This window comes from Vombatus ursinus, unplaced genomic scaffold (genome assembly GCF_900497805.2).
Source record: "Vombatus ursinus unplaced genomic scaffold, bare-nosed wombat genome assembly UNPS02014785.1, whole genome shotgun sequence".
Taxonomy (NCBI): domain Eukaryota; kingdom Metazoa; phylum Chordata; class Mammalia; order Diprotodontia; family Vombatidae; genus Vombatus; species Vombatus ursinus.
In genome coordinates this window covers 9,441,336-9,463,641 of record NW_020954563.1, presented here as the reverse complement: position 1 = coordinate 9,463,641, position 22,306 = coordinate 9,441,336, and the positions used below count along the sequence as shown (strand labels likewise).

The window sequence follows — 22,306 nt, the reverse complement described above, 5'->3', positions numbered from 1 at the left end:
CAAAATGTTTACATCCCTACAAGGGATGATGACACTTGCAACTCTTGAGAACTATATTGTTATTATACCATGTTAAAGGAGTATACATAAAGGGGGTGGATATAAGTTGACTTTGATGCAATGATAAAAAAAAATTTAATCAAGTAGGTTAAATGGATCCAAGTAAATGGATTAGTCTGAGCTAAGAAAAGGTACTGAGAAAGGAGGAGGCAGACAAGGGTAAATTACATTTCAAGAAAAGACACAAAAACCTATTACAGCAGAGGTAAAGAAGGGAGGGGAATGAGCATTGTTTGAACCTTACTCTCATCAGATTTGGCTCAAGAAGGGAATAACATAATCAGTTAGGTATAGAAATCTAACTTGCACTATAGGCAGTAGGAGGGAAAAGGGGAAAGAAAAGGGAGGGGGGATAGAAGGGAGGGAAGAAGCATTAAGGGTAAAGGGGAAGAAAAGGGAAAGGGATAATAGAAGGGAAGTGAGACTGAAGGAGGCGCTGGTCAAAAGCAAAACACTAGTGGGGGGGTAAAGGAGAAAAGAGAAAGAAAAGCATAAACGGGGGGAAAAGGATAGAGAAAAAGACACAGATAGTAATCATAGGTGTGAATGTAAATGGGATGAACTCTCCCATAAAACGGAAGTAGATAGCAGAATGGATTAAAAACCATAATCCTACAATATGTTGTTTACAGGAAACACATTTGAAAAAGAGTGACACATACAGGTATGGCTGGAGCAAAAATATATTATGCTTCAGCTGAAGTAAAAAAAGGCAGGGGTAGCAATCCTGATCTCAGACAAAGCAAAAGCAAAAACAGATCTTATCAAAAGAGATAAGGAAGGAAACTACATCCTGCTAAAAGGTGCCATAGACAATGAAGTAATATCATTATTAAATGTATGTGCACCAAATCGTATAAGCATCCAAATTCTTAAAGGAGAAGTTCAGGGAGTTACAGGAAGAAATATATAGCAAAAGTATACTAGTGGGGGACCTCAACCTCCCCATCTCTGAACTAGATAAATCTAACCTCAAAATAAACAAGAAAGAAGTTAAGGAGGTGAATAGAACATTATAAAAGTTAGGTATGATAGACCTCTGGAGAAAACTGAATGGGGATAGAAAAGAATATACTTTTTTCTCAGTGATACATGGTATATACACAAAAATTGACCACATTCTAGGGCATAAAAACCTCATAATCCAATGCAGAAAGGCAGAAATATTAAACGCATCCTTTTCAGATCATGATGCAATAAAAATTATATGTAATAAGGAGCCATGGAAAGATAGACCAAAAAATAATTGGAAACTAAATAATCTAATCCTAAAAAATGATTGGGTCAAACAACAAATCATAGAAACAATCAATAATTTCATGCAAGAGAATGACAATAATGAGACAACATACCAAAACTTATGGGATGCAGCAAAAGCAGTTCTTAGGAGAAGTTTTATATCTCTAAATGCTTACATAAATAAAATAGAAAAAGAGGAGATCAATGAATTGGGCATACAACTAAAAAAAACTAGAAAAAGAACAAATTAAAAATCCTCAATTAAAAACCAAATTAGAAATATTGAAAACCAAAGGAAAAATTAATAGAATTGAAATTAAGAAAACTATTGAACTAATAAATAAAACTAAGAGCTGGTTTTATGAAAAAACCAATAAAATAGATAAACCTTTGGTTAATCTAATTAAAAAAAGAAAGAAGAAAACCAAATTACTAGTATCAAGAATGAAAAGGGTGAAGCTACCACCAAGGAAGAGGAAATTAAAACAACAATTAGGAATTATTTTGCCCAACTATATGCCAACAAATTTGACAATCTTAGTGAAATGGATACATATTTACAAAAATATAAACTGCCCAGATTAACAGAAGAGGAAGTAAAATACTTAAATAATCCCATCTCAGAAAAAGAAATTGAATAAGCCATTGATGAACTCCCTAGGAAAAAATCTCCTGGGCCAGATTTATATAAGAATTTTTACATAATCTTTACATAAGAATTTACATAAGAATTCTATCAAACATTTAAAGAACAATTAATTCCAATACTATATAGACTATTTGGTAAAATAGGTGAAGAAGGAGTCTTACCAAATTCTTTTTATGATACAAATATGGTGTGATACCTAAACCGGGAAGAGTCAAAACAGAGAAAGAAAATTATAGACCAATTTCTCTAATGAATATAGATGCAAAAATTTTAAACAAAATATTAGCAAATAGATTACAGCAACTTATCACAAGAATAATACACTATGACCAGGTAGGATTTATACCAGGAATGTAGGGCTGATTCAATATAAGGAAAACTATCAGCATAATTCATCATATCAACACCAAAACTAACAGAAACCACATGATCATCTCAATAGATGCAGAAAAAGCTTTTGACAAAATACAACACCCATTCCTATTAAAAACATTAGAGAGCATAGGTATAAATGGAATCTTCCTTAAAATAATAAATAGCAGGGGCAGCTAGGTGGCGCAGTGGATAGAGCACTGGCCCTGAAGTCAGGAGGACCTGAGTTCAAATCTGACCTCGGACTAAACACTTGACACTTACTAGCTGTGTGACCCTGGGCAAGTCACTTAACCCCAATTGCCTTAAAAAAATAATAATAATAATAAATAGCATCTATCTAAAACCTTCAGCAGGCATAATATGTAATGGGGACAAGCTAGAAGAGTTTCCAATAAGATTGGAGGTGAAACAGGGATGTCCAGTATCACCACTGTTATTCAACATCATACTGGAAACATTAGCTTTAGCAACAAGAGAAGAAAAAAACATTGAAGGTATTAGAATAGGCAAAGAAGAAACAAAGCTATCACTCTTTGCAGATGACATGATGGTATACTTAGAGAATCCCAGAGAATCATGTAAAAAACTACTTGAAATAATAAACAACTTTAGCAAAGTTGCAGGCTATAAAATAAACCCACATAAATCATCAGCATTTCTCTATATTACCAACAAAGCCCAATAGCAAGAGATAGAAAGAGAAATTCCATTGACACTTACTGTAGACATTATAAAATATTTAGGAGTCTACCTCCCGAAACAAACCCAGGAACTCTATGAACACAATTACAAAACACTTTTCACGCAAATAAAGTCAGATCTATATAATTGGAAAAACATCAGTTGCTCATGGGTAGGCCAAGCTAATATAATAAAAATGACAATTCTACCTAAGCTAAATTACTTATTCAGTGCCATACCAATCAAACTACCAAAAATTATTTTATAGAGTTCAAAAAAATAATAACAAGATTCATTTGGAATAACAAAAGGTCCAGAATATCAAGAGAACTAATGAAAAGAAATGCAGGGGAAGGTGGCCTAGCCATTCCATATCTTAAATTGTATTATAAAGCAGCAATCATCAAAACTGCTTGGTACTGGCTAAGAAATACAGTGGTGGATCAGTGGAATAGGTTAGGTATGCAAGACACAGTAATCAATGGCTATAGTAATCTATTATTTGATAAACCCAAAGACCCCAGCTTCTGGTATAAGAACCCACTCTTTGAAAAAAACTGCTGGGAAAACTGGAAAAGAGTATGGCAGAAACTAGGCATGGACCAAAATCTCACACCATATACCAAAATAAAGTCAAAATGGGTACATGATTTAGATATAAAGGCTGATACTATAAGTAAACTGGGAGAACAAGGAATAGTTTACCTGTCAGATCTATGGAGAACAGAAGAATTCATGACCAAGCAGGAGATAGAGAACATTATGAAAAGCAAAATGGATAATTTTGATTACATTAAATTGAAAAGTTTTTGTACAAACAAAGCCAATGCAACTAAGATTAGAAGGAAGGTAGAAAATTGGGAAAGAATTTTTACAACCAGTCTCTCTGATAAGGGCGTCATTTCTAAAATATATAGAGAATTAAGTCAAATTTATAAGAATACAAGCCATTCCCCAATTGATAAATGATCAAAGGATATGAACAGACAGTTCTCAGATGAAGAAATTAAAGCCATCTATAATCATATGAAAAAATGCTCTAAATCACTGTTGATTAGAGAAATGCAAATCAAAACAACTCTGAGGTACCACATCACACCTATCAGAATGGCCAACATGACAAAACAGGAAAATGATAAATGTTGGAGAAGATGTGGGAAAACTGGAACACTAATGCATTGTTGGTGGAGTTGTGAAATGATCCAACCATTTTGGAGAGCAATTTGGAGCTATGCCCAAAGGGCTATAAAAATGTGCATACCCTATGACACAGCAATAGCACTTCTAGGGCTATATCCCAAAGAGATCACACAAACAGGAAAAGGACCCACATGTACACAAATATTCATAGCAGCTCTTTTTGTGGTGGCAAAGAACTGGAAATTGAGAGGATGCCCATCAATTGGGGAATGGCTGAGCAAGTTGCGGTATATGAATGTGATGGAATACTATTGTGCTGTAAGAAATGATGAACAGGCTGACTTCAGAAAAACTTGGAAAGACTAGTATGGTCTGATGCTGAGTGAAGTGAGCAGAACCATGAGAACATTGTACACAATAACAACCACATTGTGTTATGACTAATATTGATAAACTTAACCCTTCCTGGAAATACAAGGATCTAAGACATCTCCAGAGGCCTTGTAATGGAAAATGCTATCCACATCCAAAGAAAGAACTATGGAAGTCGAATTGCTATTTTATTTTTCTCTTCTGTTGAGTTTTGTTTCCTCTTTCTGATGGTTCCTCCTATTGGTTTTGATTTTTACTTACAACATCACTAATGTGAAAATATGTTTAATATGAATGTAAAAAAAAATAAAAAGAACATCAAGGAAACATTAAAATGTTCACCCTAGAGAGCAGAAGTTGGTTCAGCAGACAACACAAACAAGGCAGTGGTGGTAGGTAATTAACATGTTAAAGTGTAATTGCATAATTAAAAACAAAATCAAGCAGTATATAATAGAAATTCATGGTTTCATATGAAAGCTTCTTTTTCTTGTCATGGAAATGTATTTGTCAAGTTAAAAAAAAGAATTTTTTAGAGAAAAAGAAGGTAATATGGCTATATTTGGAATTGTTGTTCAGTTGTGTCCAACTCTTGGAAAAATACTGTAGTGGTTTGCCATTTCCTTCTCCAGCTCATTTTACAGATGAGGAAACTGAGTCAAGAAAGGTTAAGTGACTTTCCCAGGCTCACACAGCTAGTGAGTGTCTGAGGCCAGATTTTAACTCAGGAAGATGAGTCTTCCTGACTCCAAGCCCAATTCTCTGTCCACTGTGCCACCTAGCTGCCCCAATATTTGGAATCCCTAATGTAAATACAAAAGTTATCAATAAAACTGTATTTAAAAAACATCAAAGTCTTCTCCTTATATACTCCAACTGGATCACAGACAGAGCTAGAAGAGATTTTAGAGGTCAAGTAATCCAACCCCTCTGAGTCCCAGAGTGGGTTAAGTACCTCAGTCAAGGCCAGATAGGGTGAAAGCGGTAGATTCCCAATGTATGAATCCAAATCCAGTCTTTCCACTGAATGATGCTAGCCTTCTTCATTAGGACTAGCAAGATTGGGTATATGGGACTGTGTAGCACTAAAAATCCATACACATACATTTGAAATACCCCTCAAAAGCTGCCTGTAGTTCCACCATTAAAGAGTAATTTTTTTGGATTAAAGGGTTGAGTCACAGTGTGAGAGATTTAGAGCTGGAAAGAACCTTAATGTCTGTTCTAACTCAATTTTTAAGAAATGGAGGCCCAGAGAGGCTGACTTGTCCAGAGTCACATAGGTAGGAAATGGTATAGGGAGGATTTGAAGTTAAATCCCCCGACTTCAAATCCGGCACAATTTCTATGTACCATTGCATAATGTGGTACAATGTGGATAGAGAGACTCTCTTTGGGAATCAGGACACCTAGATTCTAGTCTGGGCTTAAACACAGCTTTACTGTGTGACCTGGGGCAGTTTTGTTTCAGATTCTTGAGAGTGGGGGCCCTAGAGACAGGGAGATGTGCATAGGACTGCTAATATTGGCTGGGGATACAAAGAAAGATAAAATACAGGGGCAGCTAGGTGGCGGAATGGATAGAGCTCTGGCCTTGGAGTCAAGAGGACCTCAGTTCAGATGCAGTCTCAGACACATGACACTAGCTGTGTGGCCCTGGGCAAGTCACTTAACCCCAATTGCCTCACCAAAAAGCAAAAAAAAGAAAGAAGAAAAAAAAGAAAAGAAAAGAAAAAGAAAGAAAAAGAAAAGCAAGATAAAATATAGTTCATGCCCTAGAGTTCACAATCTAGATGGGGGAGACAACATACAAACAAGCTATATACAGCATGAGTAGCAATAGATACACATACTCAACAGAGAAATAATCATCAGAGAGAAGGCACAAGGCCTGAGGTCCAAGATCTATGTCTGAAGTGAAGAGAGAACCTTATATACTAATTCTGGGCTGACAAAGTCTCCTGGACACCACCCCTAACAACAAATAAGCACCAAGAATGCAGGAGAAGGGCCCCACTCACCTTTCTCCCTGCTCTGTGACGTCAGCGGACTGGCCTTATACTTCTCTATGACGTTGGGGCCGGGGGTTCAGAGTATAGGGAATCTGTAAGAGATCACTACATTCAGGCCCACGTGTGGGACCCTCAGGGTGGGAGTAGGGGGCTGCTCTGGTCTCCTCAGGGTGGGTGGTGGGTAGCTCCCCAGGCCCGGACCCGGGCAGGGTGTAGGGACGGGTCTGGGGGAAAAAGGATCATGCGGCGAAGCCCTAGGCCCGGTTCAGCTGCACCCCCCCATAAACACAACCCCGATTTCTACAGCGACCGCAGCAACAGCTCAGTGAGCGCCAACTCCCGGGACAGCGGCTCCCGCAAGTGAGGGGAAGGGCGGGGTGCCAAGGTGGAAGTGACCCTCCAGACGGCTCGGGTGGGAGCGGGGAGATTTTGCTTGGGGGAGAAGAGTCCGAGAGGCAGCGGGGAGGGATGCGGGGTCCATCCGTGGCTCAGAGAGCATCCTGTATACAGAGGCAGCCGGAGGTCACAGGTGGGCTGGAAGCCGTCTAATGAGCCTCGCGCTACCCAGGAGGGCGGAGCGGACGGTCTGTGGCTGAGCACCGGTAAGGACAAAGGGATGCTCTTGGGAAATGGGGGATAGCGGGCGGGAACTGACCAGAGGAGGGTCCCAGTGGAGGCCTCGCACAGGACCGGGCTCTGCCTCCTGCAGCAGCGACAGCCGCAGCAGCAGGAGCAGCCACAGAGCCCCGCAGCCTTCACCATCCACCCGTGGACCTTTCCCGGGACCGCCCCATCCAGCAGCAAACCAAGAGCCTGATAAGTATGACACCCCTGACCCTTACCCAGCCCCACCGAGACGTCTACCCCGTCTCTGACCCCTTAATCCCAGACGCCTTGTTCAGATGCCGACCCCTCAATCAATCTGTCCTCCCCGCATCCCAGCCCTTGTCCTCCAGGCGCTGGGATTTTTTCCCGCCGTGTTTGGAGAAGTTGTGGGTGCTTTTGGCAGGTGCGGGTGAGTGGGGAGAGCACAAGGTGAGGGAAGGAGGGAGGATTGGTGGAGGGTGTAGAGGAAGAAGAGGCAGCAGGGGAGGCTGCAGGGGAGCCCATGCGGGGAGAAACCAGGGGCGGGAGAGCAAGAGCCGGGGGAGGAGGAGCTGGAGGTGTACAGGGGCGGGGCCACAGGGAAGGAGGAGAAGCCAGACGGGGGCGAGGGTAGAGGAGGGGGAGAAGCCATGGGGAGAGGAGGGGCCAGAGCCGTCTGGGAGAGGGGGTCAGTGGAGGAGTCAAAAGCGTGTAGGTGAGGAGACGCTGGGCCGTCTGGAAAGGAAGAATCAGAAGCAGGTAGGGGAGGAGCCCAAGCCGCTGTGGGGGAGGAGTTCGGGGAGAGTGGGGAGGAGGGGGCAGAGGTGCGCAGGGGAGGAATCGGAGGTTGAGGGAAGAAAAGCCGGAGGCAGGTAGGGGAGGGGGCAGGAGGCGGGCTGGGGAGGAGCCAGAGGCAGGTAGAGAGGGCCTTTTTCACTCAAACCCTCCCTCGTTCCTTCCCTCTCTGTTGGTCCCTGCACCAGGGAGGTCCGTTCTCTCCGCTTCCTGCTTACAACTTTGCTGTTCTTCAGTATCTTCACGGCTGGTGAGGGAGCCACTCTCAAACCCAAACCTCAGCCCCCAGCGCCCTCAGGACAAGGGGTGGGATGTGGGGGACCTCCTCAGGGACAAACCCCCAGGGAGGCAGAGCCAGAGGTTCAGGGTTAAGACAGCCCTATCTCCCATCCCTGCTCCCCAGGCTGCCTCTGGAGCCTCCCTGGGAAGGAAACCTTCCCACCCAGTTCCCAGCCTAGGCCCTTCTACACTTTGGAGCCCCCATGTCCAATCATCCAAGGCTTGAGCACTGGAGCCCTGTGTCCCTTAGCCCTCCAAATCCTCAGGCCCCTTAGTCACTGAACCCCTGATTCCCTGAACCTGATTCTCTCTCTGCAGTGGTATGGGGTGCACTTATGTATTTTGCCCCTGTTTGGGATGAGGTGAGTGATTCCTCCTGACAGTGGGGATGTGGGAGATGAGAAGGGCTGGGGAGACAACTTGGGGAAAGAGGTGATGGAGGCTGAGCTGAGATCTGTGTTCCACCTCCTCCCTTAGGAAACCAAGGAGTTCCTGACTCTGAGGTGAAGGCTGAAGCCTAGAGGGGCTGAGGGGCCTAGGGAAAACTTGGTGGGTCCTGTGGGAAGGCCCCTGAGGGCTCATCCTTATATCTATGGTGGGGAGGGGAAGAGAGGGGTTTGCCCTTTTTCCCATGTTCCCACCCTATGCTCCTGCTTCCTGTTCCCTGCCCTTTGCTCTCCTACCCTCCCTTTGCAGTGAATACCATGACAGGGTCCGCTCGCAGGGGATGCAGCTGCAACAACTTCAGGCTGAGCTTGATAAACTCCACACGGATGTGTCCAGCATCCGAGCAGCCAACAGTGAGGTAAGCACACCTCACCCCTTTGGTCCCCCACTCCCCACAGGCCAGACTCAGCTGGTCTTTCTCGCCTCGTCTCTCCCCAGAGGGTGGCCCAGCTTGTGTTCCAGAGACTGAATGAAGATTTTGTGCAAAAACCTGACTATGCGCTGAGTTCCGTGGGTGAGACTACCTAAGACAGAGATACCTGGGGAAAGAGAGATATGGAGATACACAGAGAGATAGAAATACTCAGAAACTGAGAGAGGCAGAGACACATGGAAACAGAAGACTCCCGTCCCCTTAGGCTCCATTTCTGAACCCAGACCCTTTGGCTGTTGCAGGGGCTTCCATCGACCTAGACAAAACATCTCATGACTATGAGGACAGGGATACAGCTTATTTCTGGAATCGGTTCAGTTTCTGGAATTATGCCAAGCCCCCCACAGTCATCCTGGAGGTATGAGGGGAACCTGAAACCCAGTGAAAGAGAGTAGAGTGGGTACTGAAAGACCCTGTGAGGAACTGGGACAGTCAAGGGGGATATACTCCCTGCATCTAGTGTATCTTCAAGCTCACCAGGCTCAAAGTAACCCTCTGGTGGGGAGGGGTCCATAAGCCAAAAATCAGACAAATCTAGAAAAAAGTGAGGAAGATGCTTGTCAGTGTGGATGAGGCAGGGGCAGGTTCTCTGAATGGATGGATGTAGATAGATCCTTAGGGGATCTATGTGGCAGGTTAATGGGGGTCCCTTTTGGTCATTCAGGACTGGTAGTGGGTTGTAATGTAAAGGGTCGTGGATTCAAATTACAGTCCTGTCATTACTAGGTTTTGTACCTCAGACACTTTCTGTGTAACCTCTGAGTAAGTCACTTAAGAGCTGTCTGCCTCAGTTTTCCCATCTATAAAATGGGGATAACAGTACCTACCTCCTAGGGTTGTTTAAACGACGTAAGATTTGTTTAGTGCTTTACAAACCTTAAAGTGCTTTGAAAATGATGATGATTACCATTAGCAAGTCACTTAATATCTCTGAGCCTGTTTCCTCATCCTTAAAATGAGTGAATTGAAATAGATGTTCTCCAAGGTATCTTGAAGCTGTAGACCCTATGACCCATGGGTTACTGGCCTGACCTTATGTAATATTTGTGTCATCACTTCTCTAGCCTGATGTCTTCCCTGGGAACTGCTGGGCCTTCCAGGGTGCTAAGGGCCAGGTGGTCATCCGGCTGCCTGGCCAAGTTCAGCTAAGCGACATCACCCTACAGTACCCACCACCGACCGTGGCCCACAATGGAGGTCCTAGCAGTGCCCCCAAGGATTTTGCTGTCTATGTAAGTAGGACTAAAGATTAGTCTGTGAGGTCCCCCACTGTCAGGTCCCTAAGGAGAACTGATGAAACTTCTGCTGGGGAAGGAAAAGAGGAGCTGTGAGATTGACACGTCTTGGATACACTTTCTGATTTCACCAGACTCCCATTGTGTCTCTACCTCCCCACTACCCCAGGGCCTCGAGGGCGATGACAAGACTGAAATTCTCTTGGGAAAATTCACCTTTGAGGTCGAGAAATCAGAGATTCAGACATTCCATCTGAAGGTGAGAAAAGGGCTTGGGGAGGAGATTGGAAAGTGGGCTGAGGCACCATGGGGAAGGGCTGTCACTGTCCCTTCAGTACTGACTAGTCCAGAATAAGAAGGGCTTGGGACTCAGGCCTCTGTCTTTCTCCCTAGAATGAGCCCCCCATGGCCTTCCCAAAGGTGAAGATACAGATACTCAGCAACTGGGGACACCCACGTTTCACCTGCTTATACCGTGTGCGGGCCCATGGGCTTCGGAGGCATGATGACGCAGGAGAGAAGATAGGACAAAAGGAGAGAAAGGGGGAACCTACTACTACTCTTCATTAAACCTCCTGCTAATTCCCTATGAGCAGATTTCAGGGATCTCTTCATGGGGAGCTAGGGACTGGGGGGACTAGGTCTGTGGGTGTCTAATTCTCTCCTTGGGAGAATGACAAATACACTCTCCAAACAAGAGCCCGCCTGGATTTCACTCTAGAGAAAGCATCCTGTTTTCCCTCTAGGAAATTAATCCTATGAACTTGCCACCATTTATCATAGGTCTCCTTCCTTTGGGCAGGAGAGTCTGCATAACTTTTTCCCTGAGCAGAAAGAGCTCAAGAAGTTTGGGTTCTAGACCCAGGTCTACCACAAGCAAATTTCTTTCTAGGCCTCCTCTGACAGTCAAACCAGAGTTGGAAAAATCGAGTGGGATCAGCCCCCTTCTGTTGTTGTTGTTGTTGTTGTTGTTTTTAACATTCTATAAGCTAATTTTTTTCTTCTTTTCACCCCTGGTCTGTGGTCAGTGTCTCTACCTACCAGTATTCCAACAGCATTGGATGTCCTAGAGACAATGATATCTCCTATCCTTTTCCAAAATAGCCTCCTTGGGCCAAAGCTCATTCCCGTCATATTTCGCTTTTACACTACCTCGGGCAAATTATTTTGGCTTCACATTACACAGTGACTGTGAAGAGACTTCACACACACACACACACACACACACACACACACACACACACACCTCCGAGACGTGAAGATGACTGCAATCTCCGTTACTCATGTCCCCTTCATCAGTTAGCTCCTGCTGAGGCTCCACCCCTGAACATTTCTGATGCAGAATCAAAAAAGGAGATAATGATCTCTGCTTTATTGTCAATGCTTTGCTTTTTATTCATCTTTGACTCAACATTTATTGAACACCTACTTTCACAGGACTCTGTGTTTTGTGGTAGAGGGATCTCCAAGATGCTAAGGTGAATTGTAGCCAGTGACCATAAGGCATTGAGTACTGAGTAAATTTTGCATCCAAATGGGATTAGTTGTAATTCCTTAGTCAGCTGGGCCATCTTTCTTTAAAAACCCCATCCACTGGGGCAGCTAGGTGGCGCAGTGGATAGAGCACCGGCCCTGAAGTCAGGAGTACCTGAGTTCAAATCTGCCCTCAGACGAAACACTTGACACTTACTAGCTGTGTGACCCTGGGCAAGTCACTTAACCCCAATTGCCTAAAAAAAAAAATCCCATCCATCCTCAGAAAGCAAATAAATCTGCCCTGTATCCAAAAATCTGCTGTGTGAAATAATGGTAGCCTCCCCCAAAACTACTTGAAAGATGTATTTGGGGGGCAGCTAGGTGGCACAGTGGATAGAGCACCGGCCCTGAAGTCAGGAGGACCCGAGTTCAAAGTTGGCCTCAGACCAAACACTTGACACTTACTAGCTGTGTAACCCTGGGCAAGTCACTTAACCCCGATCGCCTCACCCCCCCCAAAAGATGTATTTGGATTTACGAATAACGGTATGTAGCTCAAACTACAGCTTCACTGCTCTTTCCTAAGCTTTGGCTCCTAAAAGCCTTTTCTGTGCAGTCTCCTTTGCCCTGCAGATACATAAATTACAGAATGTCTCAGGTTGAGCCCTGAGAACCTTTTGCTTCTCAGATTCAGCTCAGTAGCTTTCCTGAAGCCCCATTCCTCACAATACAAATGAGTTCCTATCACTATCTTCCTTTGCAGGTGTCCCCAACCCTGATCTTTGCGGGGATGAGAGGAGTCATGTCTCAATTCCTTCATGGTGGAGCAAACCCAAGGCACCTACTGATGCAGTCAGAACCACCCCTAGACTGAAAGGACCAACTCCAGAGCCATGCTGGTATCATTTTCGATGCAGCAGCTATTCCAGGGGTGGGGAACCTGTGGCCTCAAGGCCACAGTGCCCTCTAGGTCAAGAGAGGCCCTTTGACTATCTTGGATTCAAGATAGGCCACTTGTGGCCTCGAAGCCGCCAGGTTCCCCACCCCTATCTCATCTCTGCTTCAAATAAACTTAAAACTCAGCTGAGATCACAGGATATAGGGCTGGAAAGGACTTTAGAGATCACATAAGTAATAGTAATGCAACTGGATCAGGCACATACCAATTATACTTCACAGCAGGGGGTACAAATGGACAGAGCCATTGGGGGCAGTAAGGAGATAGCCTTTCGTAGAAGAGCAAGATTCAGAGCAGGATCATAGATTCAGAGCTAGGTTCTCTACTTCCTTCTCCCTGCTAAGGCAGCATGGGAAAATAAGTATTAGATTTAAAAATCAAAGGACCTGGATGCAAACCCGGGGTTGGCTATTCTCTACTTGTGTGAGCCTGAGTTAAGAGTACTGTCCTGGTAAATTTGCTTGTGACTGCACTCACATATATTCTTCTGTTGAATTTAGCACATTTCAAACGCTCATTTTGGCCTGCTGGGGAATCTTAGCCAGGAATTCCCCATTCCCCTCCCTTTCATTGGCTAGGGCCTATCACCAGTTCACTTAGATGAGGCTAATACAATACAATAAGCTCTTCTATAAGCATGGCATGAAATTTGTCAACAAATGGTTTACGTAAAATTCAACTTAGGAAAAGACCAATAAAGTGTTGCCACAGCTTCCAGGAAGGTCTCACACCTTAGCTTGAGTGATGTTTGGTCTTGAAAACTGACCAATCCAAAATTATGCTTCTAGATTTGGTGCATTGATATGGTGTTCGTATTGCTGCACTGTGGCATTTTGGGCCCATAAGTGCTCTTGGGACTGGAAGGCTGGCTAGTTCACTCCTTTAGAATATCTTGTTTCTGCCTCTTTTGTACTTATGCACTGTAGCCTGAGAGCCCCAGTGGTGAAACCTAAGAAAAATTTCTAGGCCTAGGATAAGAGGACTAAATTGCACTGCCCTAGCTTGTGATCTTAACCAAGTCATTTCCCTTTCCTAGGTATGTTTCTCCTGTAAAATGGGATTAACACTTGCATCATCTCACAGGATTGTTATAGGAAAGGTACTCTGTAAACTTTAAAGCACCAAAAAGTTTGTTATTTGTAGCCATGTCTTATGCCCCTGCTAGACTCATCTTCATGAGGCCAGGGAACATCACTAAATCTCCAAGTTCAAAGGATCCTTGCGGCCATCTAGTTTAACCAACAGGTGAATAAGAATCCTCTAACATATCCAGAAAATGGTCATTAATCATCCCATTTCCCCTTTGAAAAGAGGAGCATAGGACCTTTGCACACACAGAAGGCTCTATAGTTATAGCTCAGTAAAAGGGCCCAAACAGCATTCAGTAAAGTCTCTTGTATGGTATTGACTAAGAATGATTCTTTCCCCTGGGCCTTCATCAGAACAGGTAGACAGAAATTCAGTTTTGATTGATCTTTATTAAATGCAGGGGATATGTATACATGAAGAGAAGAATGCAGAAGCAGCATAATGTATACAAATATAAAAAAATACAAAATATAATGGGGCCAGATTGGCTTGAGAGTGTCCTGGCCTATGGCATACATATAATCCAAAGCAGCAAGCGCAAATGTCCACAACTGAGACAGGTGCTCTGTTCCTCCTCCCACTGATGATGCACTGATGGAAGAAGCAAGAGGCACAGAAACTAGTCACGTGCAAAAAGACAGCTGGTGCCGTGGTCCATTAGTTCTTGGGGGCTGGTGCTGGGTCCTTGGCAGGCAGCACTGGGGCCTTGTGGGGAGCCAAGCCCTGCGCCTTATAATATGACACAAGCTGCTGGGGCACCTCTGCAAGGACTGCTTGGGCCAGTGCCTCCCGAGGGGCCTGTGGAAGTGACAGACATCAGGTAAGAGATTAGCTGATCCTTCTCCCAATCCAGGGTTGATCTGTCTTCCCTCAAACTCCAAAGCCCATCCCCTTGGCTCACATTCTGAAACTGGCGGAAAGGCACAAATTGGACAATGTCTCGGGCAACAGCCTCTCCACTGCGGGCGCGCAGAGGACCCCCATCCCCATCTAGCTCCTTCATGGCTGTGAAGTCGGCACCCCCAACACCCACAATGATGATGGACACAGGCAGGTGTGAGGCCCGGACCACAGCCTCCTTCGTAGCCTCAGCGTCTGACACGGCCCCATCTGTCAGCAGCAGTAACACAAAGTATTGCTGAAGGGTCCAAAAACACAGGTGTCACGAAGAGGGGTCTTAGCCTCAAAGTCACCCCATATCCTCCCTGATCATGTACCACAGGACACCCCAAGTACCATGGGCCCTTCTCACCGAGGCAGTTCCTTGCTGTGCAGCCTGGGTGGCAAATTGGGCTACATGGTTGATAATGGGAGCGAAATTGGTGGGGCCATAGAGTCGGACCTGGGGCAGGGCCTGGCGATAGGCATCTACAATACCCTGGATGCCTGGAGAATGGCAAGAAGTAAAGGTGGAACATGGATTTGGGAGAAAGAGAGAAGCTAGAGTAAGGATAAAATTTACCTGAGCAGTAAGGATTACTGGAATTGAAATTCAAGGCAAATCCATGAGAGACCTGCGTGTGGAAATAAGCATCCCAGTTATATTCCCTAACTACAACCAAGGATGAGGTCACTCTTCTTCCTCAGGCTTTATTTCCTCCTCTGTAAAATGAGGAGGCTAGACTAGATCCTCTCTAATGTCTCAGTTAAAAATCCTGTTCTTCCCTGACCCCTCCCTCACCAGGATAGTGACCACTCCCCAACCCTGAGGTTAAAGGTGAGAGATGAGGGAGGAGCGCACCTGCCAATCAGGGGGCACCTGGGCCCCAAATCCAAAAGCCGGGAACAGTTTGTCCCTGTGGGAGGAAGACAGAGGAGTAGAGGGGAAGTAATGGAGTCCTTACCCACATTCTCCCTTTTGCCCCCACCCCCATGGGTTGAGAGATGAAAGAGGACATCTGATAAGGAATCCATAATGGTTCTGGGGTGCGTAATCACTAAGGCTGGACTCACGTGTCATAATCCTGTACCACACAGCCCACACTCCACAGAGCTGTCAGGTACTCATTGACACCAGAGGGGCTCAGGTAGTGCAGGGAATCTGGAGAGGAAGGGTCCCCATTGGATCCTGTGAAGTCCATACCCACCTGGGAAGGCAGAGGAAGACATGACTGCATCTGGTGGAGAGACCTCTCTCCTTCCCTACAGTCAGTTTCCCACTGTTCCACTGAGTACTCACTGTGAAATTGATCTGGCAGCCACCCATCACGTAGTCCAAGAAAGAGAACTCTGCCTCAATCTGGTGGCCAACAAGGAAAGTGGGGTCAAGATCAGGGCCACTGCTTAGGAGGTTTGGGAGGGTGGAAGAAAGAGCCCTACCTGGCAGACCTTAACCCAGATGGTGCCTGAATTCTTATAACTCTTCTTTTTTTGCTGCTTCTCAGGATGAATACAGCCAAACTCCACCTGACAGGGAGGAGATAAAGGGATTTGTTGTTGGGGAGGGAGGGAAACTGAATAAATATGGAAGATTAGATCTAAGGACTGTGATATACTAGAAATCCAATTACGGAACTCTAGATCGGACCTCTACCCTCCAACCCCCCATGACCCAGCCATCATCTGCCCCAGTATTCCCATTCAAGCAATGTGTACAGTGGGCATAGCCAGGCTACTTACTGGGGAGCCCTGCAGCTGCGTCAAATTGGTCTGGAAGGAGCCAATGAGGTCATGAGAGCCATCACTGTCATAGTCTGAGCAGCGCACCTGGATGGGAGGTGGAGAGAACATTGGATTGGGAACCCTGAGACAACTGAATTTGTATCCCAAGTCTAACAGCTGTGACCTTGTGTGACCTTGAGTAACTCACAATGTCACCAAGCCTCATTTACTCATCCATAAAAGGGGAATAATGTTTTATAAACTTTAAGTGCAACATAAAGAGTTATCATGGAGACTGATTAGTCAGCTTGAGCAGAAGTCCCCTTGAAAAGGCTTCTGGGTCTTAGGGCTCAGCCCCGGCATAGGACACCAAGATTTTTCTCCTGTCACCTGGATAGGCAGGCTGGGGTCTCCCTCACAGAAATGCTGCAAAGGAACACTGAAGCGGCTCCATGTAGGATTCAGATTGTTCTTAATCACCTGGGGAAGACAGTATGCAAAGCTATGACTCTTTGAATCTCCGTCTTGTCCACTCCAACCCCAACCCACAGGGCAGGACATCTCTTCCCACCAAATGCCAGCTCTCCACCTACAATGGAAGGCCAGGACATGAGCTAAAGCACTCACTCTTCCCTTAATAGGCCCCACACACACCTCAGATCTGTAGACCAGATGCCACTTTCCATCACTCTGTCGATAAAACTCTAGGAATGGATCAGATTTGCCCAGAAAGTCCTGACAGAACCAAGAAAACATTAACATGTCTCTGACAGCACAAATGGGGGAAAAAAAATAGATTCAACATGTCTAGGGTTAAAATCTCTCATTCTCTTGCCAGAATTAGTCAATTCCCTTTTCTGAGGCAAGCTGGGCTAACCACCCCCTCCCCGTTTCTTCAAAACTTTGCCCCCAACCTTCTTGTCCAGGTTCCTGGCTTCCACTTCCATGGTCACCACTCGAGTGTCCTTCACCTCCTGGGCTGAGATCTAGGTGTGAGGGGAAGGCTAAGAGTCAGCCTGGAGCAGTTTCTCTTGCAACCTCAGTTCAATGACGTGTACGCCACAGGATAGACCCAGAAATTCCTCTATTCCCCAGTACCATACTTCCTCACCGTGATGGTTCCTTGCCCAGCAGGCTTCCCAGGCTTCAACATTAGGGGTAGGGTCACTGTCTGGCTGGATACAATCTGAGGGTGGTGATGGAGTCAAAGTCATTCCTAGGGCCTGGATAATCCCTCAGACTCAGCTCAACTGAAACAGGGCCCTAATGCTCTTAGGAATTTGAGATAGATCCAAGGGCCCCCAGAATCCCATTTCCCTGGATAACATGGAAAGATTGGCAGCTAAGACAGAATTCTTACTCCTCGCTCTAGACTCTGCCATGATACAACCCTTCTAGGACCATCTCACACCTAGTCAGCTATTCCCCCCATGAGTAGCTGTACTGCCTTTCACCTTAAGCAACCTTGTCCTCCCTGCTTTTGCCCTAGAGGAGCACCTCCCTCTCACCAATACCTGTACCACAGCCCTCAACTATTTTACCATACCTGTCCTAGGGTGCACTCAGCTCCCCCTAAGAAGTCATCATCTCCCAGCTCAGGAGTCTTGTTGTCAATGTCATAGACACCAAAACGCAACTTCTGGACTGTTTCAAAGTGATAGTCGACTGGCAGTGGTCTAGAAAACTCAGGGCTGGAGCAGTTCCGGACACGCTCTGTCCGACAGAGCTAGGAGGCACAGCCAAAATGGGAGGTCACTAAGCCCACCAGGGATCTCCTAAGGAGGAGCTTGTTGGTGATGTAGTTAGGGCCCCACTTTAGTAAGGACAAGAACCCCCTCACTTCTCCCCTGCCTTTGTTTCTAAGCGATCCCACATCCTGACAAGATCTTCCCAAGGGACCACAAGCCCTGCCCTGGCATGAACAGCCCACTTTTCCAGAAATTCCATGCCATGCAATGACAGCTGTTTTTTCTCCTCTGCTCACCTTCTTAGCTAACTCGGGCCCCATCTATGTAGATCAATGAGGCTACTCAAGAACAGGATTGGTTGGCCTCTCTAGTTCTCATCAGAGAACTATATATAAGGGATAACTCTCCTGCCCCCATCCCTGGGGTAACTGGCCCAAAACCAATGGGTACAGGTATTCAACCCCTCAGCCCTTTCCGCCCCCCCTTACTCCAAGGTCCAGTCCCCCTTTCCCTCCTTCTATGTACTTCAGCTTCCTCACCTCAGCCCAGTTGCCCCCACCCACATCCTGTTGCAGGACACAGAGTGGGTCGGACTTGGAGCCAACGTCTTTATCGATGAGATGATCACAGGAGATGGACAGCTGTACCGAGGTCACACAGTGGGCCATCTGGGGATATGGGGCCAGGGATCGAGGGTCAGAAAACCTCAACCAATACTACCTATAGTGATCTCTTTCCCTCCCTTCCCCCAGTTGGATGATTCAAGACATCTCTCCCCACCCCCTACTCTGAAGTGACACAAGTGGGGCAAGAAAAACAGCCCTCTCCCAGGCAAGGGTCAAGGAATGGGGTAAGAGGAATATACTCTATGACCCAAAAACCATCTGATAGGAAAGAATAGGAGAACTGAACCCCAAGTCCCCCACAATGACTCTGATATACTGAGCCGAAGTCTTAATCAGGGTCCCAACTTCTGAATCACTGCCCTAACATGGGCCCCAATCACTGAACCATTGCCCCAACCTGGGCCCCGACCACTGAACCACTGTCCCAACCTGGACCCCAAATAGCAAAACCACTTCCCCAACCTGGGCCCCAATTACTAAACCACTGCCCCAACCTGGGCCCCGATTACTGAACCACTGCCCCAATCTGGGCCCCAACCACTAAATCACTGTCCCAACCTGGACCCCAAACAGCAAAACCTCTTCCCCAATATGGGTTCCAACCACTGAACCACTGCCCCAGTCTGGGTGACCACTGAGTCAGTGCCCCAATCACTTAACCACTACCCAAACTGGTTTCTGACCAACAGGTCATAGCTGCAAAAAGTCACACTGTAGATCTGCTCCTGGACCTGCAATAAGCCTACTACTAAATAAATTGAAGGCCTATCCCTAGAGAAGGAAAGCAGTTAGGGAATCAGTTCCCTATCTCATCTCAGACAGGCTATTCAGATATAAATTTTTAAAAAGAAGTATTTCACCGAATTAAAGTTTCACCAGGCAATCCTCCTTCAACTGTCTTCATTTCCCTATCTTTGGCCATGCCTTTCCCCAGCAATACCTAGTACATTTCCATTTGAATGTTTAAATCAAATATGGCTAAGCCAAGACAGTTTCTCATCCAGTGTCCCAAGGCCCAAGTTCCCAAACACAAGTCTTCCTGACCTCCAACGTACTTCGTATTTGTTTTTAAAAACTCTATCCCAACAAGCTACTCATTTTCAATGTATTACTCAGTCCCAGAGTTACTGGAAATTGTTCAAATTCTCTTTCATTAAAAAAAGAAAAAAAAACAGACAAAACCAACCCTATTTATTAAGCGACACTGTGTACAGAGCACTTTGCTGGGTGCTAAGGGAGATAGAAAATGTAGATAACTATAACATACGCTATCACGTAAATGCAACAGAGAGATATCAAACGTTGTTAGGTCCAAAGATGAAGGTCACTGTCGATGGAGAGGAGAATCAGAGAAGGCTCCCTGAAAGACACCCACCTTTAAGCTGGGGTTTAGGGGATGGAGATGAATTCTACAGAGGGGAAGAAAAAAAGGAATTCAACAGAAAGACAGATCAGATGTTCCAGTCAAAGGGAGCAAGGCACAAAAATATGCCAAGTGCAGTATTTGAGGGATAAACAATAATCCAATTTGCCTCAAGCTTGCTGTGTGTAGGGAGCAGAAGAGTCTCACTTTTACTGAGAAAGCAACAGGAAGTCATCTTTCTGCCAAGATGGCTGCCTGAACAGGATATAGGATACCCAGAGCTCTTGGACATCAATTCTGGCAAAATCCTCAATTTTGAACCAGACTGAATAATTATCAAGACATCCAAAAGGAATCAAAATAAGTGACACCTTCCACCCCAAAACTGCACAAAAAGTCAGCAAGAAGCCCTTAAACAATAAGAAAGGGGTCCCTCAAGCAAAGTAAGTGCTAATGATGAGCACATAAGTTTCTGCTTCCAGAGTCAGCAAGAGTGGAGGACTCCCTTGAGAAAGTACCAGGGGTAGTTAGAATATGCCAGGGAGGAAAACATTTTGGAACTATGCCCAAGAGTCTATAAAACTGTGCATACCTTTTAACCCAACAATACCATCACTAAGTATATACCCTATTAAAAAAAAAAAAGGAAACAGCCATTATGTACAAAACTATTTATAGCAGCTCTTTCTGTGGTGACAAAGAACTGGAAACTGAAGGGATGTTAATCAACTGGAGAATGGCTGAAGAAGTTACTGTAGATGAGTAAGATGGAATGCCATTGTGCTATAAGAAATGAAGAGGATGGCTTCAGAAAAACCTGAGAAGACTTAAATAAATTGATGCAAAGTGAAGTGAGCAGAACTAGGAGAACAATCTACAAAGTCACAGAAATATTGTAAAGATAATTAACTGTGAAGCACTTAGAAACTCCCATCAATACATTAACCCACCACAACTCCAAAGTTCTCAAGATGTAAAAGGCTATCCATACCTCCATATAGGGAACAAATGGACTCTGAATGCAAAATGAAGCGCATTTTTTTTTATCTCACTTTCCCTCTCAGAACATGGTTCTGCATGGTTCAGCAACATTTTGTATGACTTCAGATGTATAATTAGGGAGAATCTATAACTGAAAATAAAAAAAATTTTTTTAAAAAAGGGGTAGGGACTTCAGAAGTGCCAGAAAGCAACAGCCAGCATAGTACCACAGACAGCTCAGGCCCAAGAGCCTTGAAGTCCCTAGCACTGTCCCGAGGCACCAAAGAGGGAAGACCATAAAGATCCTATACTCTTAACCTCAAAGATCCAGGTAGGCCTAACCCTGTAAAACGAAGGTGGGGGGGGCAGGGGGAACACAGGGGCCCAAGGTAAACCTAAGTAGGGACAAACACCTCACCCTGGCCTTGGCACAAAGTAGTCATTCAGGAACTAAGACTGGAAAGATTAGTAAATCAAAGAAAACATCAACCAGAAACAAAAATAACCACAAATTTAACTCCCTAACAACTGCGAGCAGAGACCCAAGGGAAAAAACAGGTTTCCTATGAGTACTACATTAATACCTAGACAAAATAAAGCAAAACACTAAAAATGAGACAAAAGCTCAATGGAAGAGTTGGAAGGAGAATAAGCAGCTTTGGAAGAAGAAAGTGGTAACTCTCTACCCAAGAAGAGATCAAAGAGAAATCAGGACTCCATGAGACAACAAGAAATATTAGACCAAAATCAAGTCTTAAAAAAAAAGAAAAGAAAAGAAAAAAGGTATATGATATAAAAAGTCACTTGGAAAACAGGTCAAGGACAGAGAATTTAATAATCCTGGAACTCCCTGAAAACTATGATTAAAAAAAAAAAAAGCTACGCATTAAATTTCAAGAAATCAAATGAAAAATGAGAAAAATATTAGAAACAGAGGCTGAAGTAAAAATAGAAAGAATTCACCATATTTCCTGAAAGAAACTCCAAAAGGAAAAGTCCCCAGGAATGTCATAGCCCAAATCCAGAGCTTCATTCTGAGTCAAAGAAAAAGTACTGCAAACAATCAGAAAGTGTTGGAGTACTAAGAAAACATGCTCAGGATCATACAAGAACTGGTAGTTTCTGTTATGAGTGAGAGATCTTAGAACACGATATTATAAAATACAAAATATATGGCTTACAACCAAGAATAACACCCTGTAGAACAATATAATCCTACAGA

The 22,306-nt window shown here is 44.8% G+C and overlaps 2 protein-coding genes across 5 annotated transcripts in view; one reads left to right on the top strand and one right to left on the bottom strand.

Annotated features, from left to right (window-relative positions):
* The first annotated feature begins 6,769 nt into the window (after window positions 1–6,769).
* Window positions 6,770–11,240, top strand: SPAG4 (sperm associated antigen 4). Its single transcript, XM_027867295.1, has 13 exons — window positions 6,770–6,888; window positions 7,039–7,130; window positions 7,238–7,348; window positions 7,471–7,543; window positions 8,097–8,158; window positions 8,506–8,549; window positions 8,665–8,690; window positions 8,884–8,992; window positions 9,073–9,148; window positions 9,310–9,425; window positions 10,132–10,299; window positions 10,472–10,561; window positions 10,696–11,240. Exons 1-13 carry the CDS (start codon window positions 6,770–6,772, stop codon window positions 10,870–10,872), a joined length of 1,263 nt encoding a protein of 420 aa, XP_027723096.1. The 3' UTR covers window positions 10,873–11,240.
* A 2,954-nt stretch (window positions 11,241–14,194) lies between these two features.
* LOC114046803 (RNA-binding protein 12) overlaps window positions 14,195–22,306 on the bottom strand; it is a 35,864-nt gene continuing 27,752 nt past the window's right edge. For 3 of the 4 annotated variants that reach the window (XM_027867329.1, XM_027867331.1, XM_027867330.1), the window contains 15 exons: window positions 18,654–18,782; window positions 17,973–18,152; window positions 17,538–17,612; window positions 17,341–17,412; window positions 17,081–17,161; window positions 16,817–16,906; window positions 16,445–16,531; window positions 16,145–16,231; window positions 16,005–16,064; window positions 15,779–15,912; window positions 15,567–15,621; window positions 15,288–15,339; window positions 15,078–15,211; window positions 14,727–14,963; window positions 14,195–14,623 (listed from right to left, as the gene is read on the bottom strand). In XM_027867329.1, the coding sequence (XP_027723130.1) occupies window positions 14,483–14,623; window positions 14,727–14,963; window positions 15,078–15,211; window positions 15,288–15,339; window positions 15,567–15,621; window positions 15,779–15,912; window positions 16,005–16,064; window positions 16,145–16,231; window positions 16,445–16,531; window positions 16,817–16,906; window positions 17,081–17,161; window positions 17,341–17,412; window positions 17,538–17,612; window positions 17,973–18,152; window positions 18,654–18,782 (1,614 nt within the window). In that variant the 3' untranslated portion in view covers window positions 14,195–14,482. The remainder of the gene's footprint in view (window positions 14,624–14,726; window positions 14,964–15,077; window positions 15,212–15,287; window positions 15,340–15,566; window positions 15,622–15,778; window positions 15,913–16,004; window positions 16,065–16,144; window positions 16,232–16,444; window positions 16,532–16,816; window positions 16,907–17,080; window positions 17,162–17,340; window positions 17,413–17,537; window positions 17,613–17,972; window positions 18,153–18,653; window positions 18,783–22,306) is intronic. The other variant, XM_027867332.1, reaches the window with a different exon arrangement.

Coding starts and splice junctions, on each gene's coding strand:
- SPAG4 (XM_027867295.1), top strand. CDS start 6,770: ATGCGGCGAAGCCCTAGGCCCGGTTCAGCTGCACCCCCCCATAAACAC. Junction 6,889..7,038: donor CGGGACAGCGGCTCCCGCAA/GTGAGGGGAAGG, acceptor TCCTGTATACAG/AGGCAGCCGGAGGTCACAGG. Junction 8,691..8,883: donor AAGGAGTTCCTGACTCTGAG/GTGAAGGCTGAA, acceptor CTCCCTTTGCAG/TGAATACCATGACAGGGTCC.